Genomic DNA, 6534 nt, shown 5'->3' on the forward strand with positions numbered 1-6534 from the left:
AGACCGTCTTAAGTTCAGTCTTGAAGAGTTACGAACCAATCAGAGGGCCGCTTTATCATCTTAGGACATACTTAAGAGGAGGGGTAAGGTTAATTCGATGAAAAAAAAGCATATATTCATGAATTTTTTTATAAGCTATGGTTAGTTCCAGTGTATTTGGGTAATTTTATTTTAATAATACAATGTTTGAAGAATATTTTGTGAAAATTTGAACGAAAAATATGGAGAAACAACACATTGGCACGCAATTTTCGGAGGCGCCTCGAAAAAAAGGTGTCTTGCGGTGCACACGATAACTCGTTACTGGATCATCTGATATCAAAAAACCAAAATTTTTTAGTTAGTTAATAAGTTTCTCAAGGTAACGCTGTAAGAACTAGAATCACGGACGCTTACATAGAAAGAGGCGCGAAGCCACGAAAACTCAAATGCGCAAACATACTCCCCGCCTTGAAAGGTCACGGATCTTTCAAATATCAAACGAATGAACGAACGTAGCGCGCGTCGATTAGGGCAATGGTTATGATGCATCGACGCTATTGAACGAAACAAACAACAAAAAAAAATTAATCAATAACTGCTAGTAATGGATAATTTGAATGGTAAATGCGAGTTAATCCTTGGACTAGATATTAGACTGTTGAGGATCAGCTTCTTGTGGCGTTGCTTCTATTGGCAATGGACACAATTTTAACGTAACACGTCGACTCAATCCCTTAGCAGTCCTTACAGTAGCTGCTCGAGTCACTAAGTCTATTCCGGGATGTAGTTCGACGACTCTACCGAGACGCCAACGAAGTGGAGGAAGATTGTCGTCCTTTATGAGCACCCAATCTCCGATCTTGAGCTTTCCATGGTTTTCTCTCCATTTGGTGCGGCATTGCAATTCAGAAATAAATTCTTTCGACCATCGTTTCCAGAAGTTCTGTTGAATCTGCTGTATTCTTTGATATCGCGACAAACGGGATTCCTTGATATCAGTTACATTCGGGCATGGTACGGCTGTCAAAGATTTCCCCACGAGGAAATGTGCAGGAGTTAATGGCAGCAAATCGTCGGGATGAGATGATAAAGGAGATAGCGGACGTGAGTTAAGAACAGACTCTATTTGCACCAGCAAGCTGTATAACTCTTCGAATGTAAGCAATGCGTCTCCCATGACACGTTTCAGGTGATACTTGGTTGATTTTATGCCTACCTCCCAAATACCTCCGAAATGCGGTGAATAGGAAGGTATGAAACTCCAATTGATCCTTTCGGATGCTAAATGATTTGCTAACTCACCTTCGTTTTTGATGAGAAATTCTCCGAGTCGTAACAATTCGGAGTGTGCTCCAACAAGGTTGGTGCCATTGTCGGATGATATTTTGTTGGGCATCCCTCGCCGTGCCACAAATCTGCGCAGAGCGAGTATGAAACCTTCGGTTGTGAGATCGGAAACCAACTCTAAATGGATGGCTTTGGTCGTCAAACACACGAATAAGCAGATGTATGATTTGTAAGTCCTATCGCCTCGTCCTTTGCGATCTTTCGTGCTGATGGGTCCGGCATAATCCACGCCAGTGTTATAAAAAGCCGGAGTCGGATTGACTCGATCTCGGTGTAGGTCGGCCATCTGAGGTGTAATCGTTCTAGGCTTGTTACGAAAACACCGTGCAGCGCTGCACCACCTGTCGGGCTAAATTACGACCTGAGATTGTCCAGTATTGCTCCCTCATTTGCGCCAGTAACGCTTGCGGTCCGATGTGCAATGAACGCTTGTGTTCATTCTCGAACAAGAGCTTAGTCAGGTGATGTTTTGAAGAGAGTATCATCGGCTGTCTTTTGTTCAAAGGAAAGTCTGAATGTCCTAGACGACCTCCTATGCGCAGCGTGCCATCCTTATGTAAGAATGCGTTCAAGCTGTATATTTTGCTTCTTGTACTCAGTGTTTTACCTTTGGATAGGATGCTTATTTCGTTCGAGAATGACTCTCGTTGTGCCAATCTTACCAATACCATTGTTGCTTGCTGTAATTCCTCCGCCGTAAAGGGACCCTTCGGCGATAGTTTATGTATGGCGATATCGATATATCTCAGACAATATGCCATTATTCTGATTAATCTCTCCAACTTGGAATAATTCGTGAACTTGATAATAGTAGGAAAATGTGTATCTTGAGATGCGACAGCTGTATGTAATGCTATTTCTTCTGTCACGGCCATGTTATGTCTTCGTCCTCACATTATTCAGGCCATTGCTTCTTGGGTTCTCTTAACCAAGCTGGTCCATTCCACCAAAGTTTTTTGTTCGCTAAAGCTTTCGGCGACACTCCTCGCGATACCAGATCTGCTGGATTATCGGCGGATGGAACGTGTCTCCAATTTGCAATGGAGGATGATGCCTGTATGTCTACCACGCGATTGCGCACGAATGTCTGCAACCGATATGTTCCATCCTTATCCATCCCAAAACGATGGATGAATCACTCCAATAGTATACGTTATCAATATTTAAACTTAGCGATGCCTTCACCTTATTCATCAACTTTACCATGAGATGTACGGCCGTCAACTCTAATTTTGGTGTAGTCAACGCCTTTACCGGTGCTACTCTGGTCTTGGCACACAACAACTGAACAAGCATCATGCCCATTTCGTTTGTCGATCGAACATATACGCAGGTTCCATATAAGCCTTTTCGCTAGCGTCTGAGAATCCATGAAGCTCAATACGAAGTGGTGATGCGCAGCAAACTTGCCGCGGAATGCGTAGGTTCTTGAATGCTGCAAGCTCCTTTAGAAATTGTCTCCATTCTGACTGCATTTCTGTCGGGAGCGGATCATCCCATGATAGTTTCGATCTCCACAATTGTTGCAGTATCATCTTTACGATTATGATACTAGGACCAAGCAGGCCTAATGGATCGTATATGCGAGCTATCATTGCTGATACAAATCGCTTTGTGGGCTCCACTTCGGGTTCCACCTCAATCTGATATACTAATTCATCTTTTGCAGAAGACCAAGATAATTCCAACGTTTTGGTCGACTCGTTTTCCTCCAATTTTGATGATGTCATGAACACAGTTTGATTTATCAATATTTGCGATTGTTTCTGGATCATTGGAAATCCATTTCCGTAACTCAAAACATCCTGCCGCCAGAATATGTGATACGTCGGTTGCCAGCCGAATTGCCTTCTCTCGTGTTGGGGCTCCGAACAATAAATCATCGACATACATGTGGTCCTTTATGATGCTGGCAGCTTCAGGATATATACTCTGATGTTCCTCAGCCAGGCTGAAAAGACAGCGGATGGCGAGAAATGCACTAGCAGTCATTCCATACGTGATGGTATTAAGCTGATACTCGATGATGGGATCTTCTGGCCTTTCCCTCCAGAGAATGCGCTGAAATGATCTTTGCGTCGGCTCAATCAACTTGGTGATACATCCTAGTTATGTCGGCACCTATGACGTATGGATGCTGCCTGAAACTCAAAAGTATAGATAAAAGTTCTCGCTGAATAGTAGGTCCCACCATTTGTAAATCATTAATTGACACGCCGGTAGATGTTGGGGATGAAGCGTTAAAAACGACCCGCAATTTGGTTGTAAGACTGCTTTCCTTTACAACTCCATGATGCGGTAGGTAACAAGCAATACTGACGGTGTTATCTTCTGCGATCTTGGTCATATGAACAAGTTCTTCATATTCGCGCAGAAAGGCTGCGTACTGGCTTCTCATTTTCTCGTCCTTCTGCAGTCTTCGCTCCAATGATTTTAGACGCCGTTCTGCTCGCGGGAGTCTCCCAATTCATTTATAGACGCCTTGAAGGGTATGCTGACGATGAATCGTCCCTCATTGTCTCGTTTAGTGTTTTCCCTAAAATGTGTTTCGCACGCCTGTTCTTCTGAGGAGAAAAGCCGCTTTGATGGAAGCTCCTCCACTTCCCAGAATTGCTGTAAATAACGTGAAAGGTTATCCTCGTGTGTAGCTATATGACATCTCGTTTCTTTTCTATCGTTGTCTCTTGATGATAACTTCCCTGCGACCACGTATCCCAGTTTCGTCTTGCGTAGATATGGATATTTTGCCGAGTCATCCTCGAATATATCCCAAAACAAATCGATTCCAACTAGTAGATCGATTTTCTTTGGTTTATGGAAGTCCGGGTCTGCCAGTGAGACGTTCGAAGATATATCCTCCATTCGGAATTTTAATGGTTCGCTGGGCAGACGTGAGGTGATTTTGGGAACCACCATGAAAACCGTGAAAACAGCTCTTCTTCAAAATCGCAATGCATGGATTTGATTTTTGTTCTAGTCGTTTCGAATACTTTGCTTTCGATTTGATTTATTCCTAATACGCATATATCTGCCTTTGTAGTGCGAAGTCCTAGCTTGGCGCATAAATTGGTAGTCATGAAATTGGATTGTGATCCCGAATCCAAAAGCACATTGCATTTGAGTGTCTGTCCTGCTCCGCCAACGACTTCCACCATTGCAGTGGGTAATGTAGAATGTATCGGTGTTTTGATTGCGACGTGCGTTGCTACAACCTCCTTTACTTCGTTGCCCGATCCTTGCTTTTGTAGAGTTCGTTTTTCTTCCTCGTTCGACTTTTCGTCATTAGTGACCTCTCCCAAATGCAATAAGGTGTTATGCGATTTTCCGCATTTGCGACATTTTTGCGACTTGCAATTTATCGCTATATGACCTAACCTTAAACAATTCAGACATGCTTTCTTTGTTTTTACCTGCTCTATTCGAGCGCTTTTCTAACCGACATTTCTAAAAATGACTTGCATGCGAATAATGCGTGGGATTCTCCACACAGTATGCAACTTCCCTTTGTGGTGCTAGCATGTGCAAGTATCGTGGAGTTGTGTTTGCTTGCTGGTTTCGTCGATTGCGTTTCATTTGCGACTTTAACATGTATGCCCGTTTTCTCTAGCAACTGGCATCGTTTTTCCAAAAAATTAAAAAAGCTTTGTATGCCTGGCAACTCGTCTTGTTCTATTATCTCCTTCTCCCATTCATTCTTGGAAAGTGCAGCGAGCTTACCTGAAATTAGATATATTAATAGGCGATCCCATGACTCTACTGGCTGTTCTAACGCCGTTAACGCGCGCATGTGACCACGCATAGCGTCTATTAATTTTCGCAAATACTCATGATTTTTCTTTAATATTTTCGGGTTTTCGACTATTCCCTCGATGTGCTTGTGTATCATTAATCCCTTGTTTTGATACCTTTTGACTAATAGCTCCCATGCTGCTTCGTAATTGGCTTCCAACACATCGAGTCCGTCAAGTACCGTTAGTGCTTCACCTGAAAGAGATCCTTGTAAATACTGAAATTTTGCAATGGTATCTATCTGCGTGTCGCTATGAATGAGCGACTTGAACATATCGTGGAATTTCAGCCATTTGTCATATGATCCATCGAATTGCGGGAGCTTCAGTTGTGGAAGCTTGATCTTGCGATAAGCTGTTGCTAAACCTCGTGCTGCTTGTTCTGATTCTGCTTTGATAATTTCTCCTGTATCAGGTTTTAAATCATTGAAACGTTTTTGTGCTTTTGCTGTCCATTCATAGAAGTTCGCTTCGAATTCGGCTCTTTGCATAAAACACTCCTCTACCGTGCTTTCATCTGTTAACTGTTCAATTTCGCCTTGACATGCATCGTAATCTACGATTAATTCCTTGATTCTGTCGATTCGCTGCTCAAGATTTATAATTTCATGTTCTTCTATGCTATCGCGATTTTCTAGCGTCTCTAGGAATATTCGAAACGATGTGAGCTTTGCCTTCATCGCTCCTCTTTGGCGATTAAGACTTCTTAATCTCTCGTTTTTGTCGCTGTTCATGTTTGTCTAGATATTGCCTATTATGAATTGTTATAGGTTACCTTAACCTTATTTGTGTCTTGTCGTATGTGCGCTGCTATGCTATTTTGCTTCAATCCGCTACCTCCGCAGAGCCTTCGTATTTGATGCTAGCGGTGCGTCGATAGCCTTGCTGTCTTTACAATATGCTCGTATTTTTTCTTGTACCTATGAGGGCTTGCTTCCAGATTCTTGCGAGTCTTTGTCTAATCCGGTTCGATTCGACCAATATGTTTGGTATAGTAGACTGTATCTCTTTTTGCGTAAAAATGCTAGTTGTAATATTCTTGATACGTTCTTTATTCACGCACTAATCATAACGTAAAAAATACAAGGAATAAAATTCGTGTGTGTCGTGTACAACGTTCATACAATACATATATAGTATAACTACTCTTGCCAACTTAAAGAAAAAGAACTAGAATCACGGACGCTTACATAGGGTGCGTTCCGAGTTACGCATGAAGCGCGTATACTGCATTACTGGTGCGTAACGCTTTGAAATCGTTCTGTTTAGTCAATGCGGATGAAGCGCTTTAGTTATTCGGAGCGATTTCCTATGCATTCTATGCGAGTTCAAGACGGACGCTATACAAGACGTAAATAAACAATTTCCAATAATTGTAATTTCTTCTTTAATACTTTTAAAGAAAAATGATGAAAGT

The 6534-nt window shown here is 42.2% G+C and overlaps 1 protein-coding gene across 1 annotated transcript; it reads right to left on the reverse strand.

The window, feature by feature from the left end:
• Nucleotides 1–625: 625 nt before the first annotated feature.
• Nucleotides 626–1615, reverse strand: LOC108776525 (uncharacterized). Its single transcript, XM_018543171.1, has one exon. It carries the CDS (start codon nucleotides 1613–1615, stop codon nucleotides 626–628), a length of 990 nt encoding a protein of 329 aa, XP_018398673.1.
• Nucleotides 1616–6534: the final 4919 nt, after the last annotated feature.

The sequence above is a fragment of the Cyphomyrmex costatus genome, unplaced genomic scaffold (assembly GCF_001594065.2).
Source record: "Cyphomyrmex costatus isolate MS0001 unplaced genomic scaffold, Ccosl1.0 scaffold3600, whole genome shotgun sequence".
NCBI lineage: Eukaryota > Metazoa > Arthropoda > Insecta > Hymenoptera > Formicidae > Cyphomyrmex > Cyphomyrmex costatus.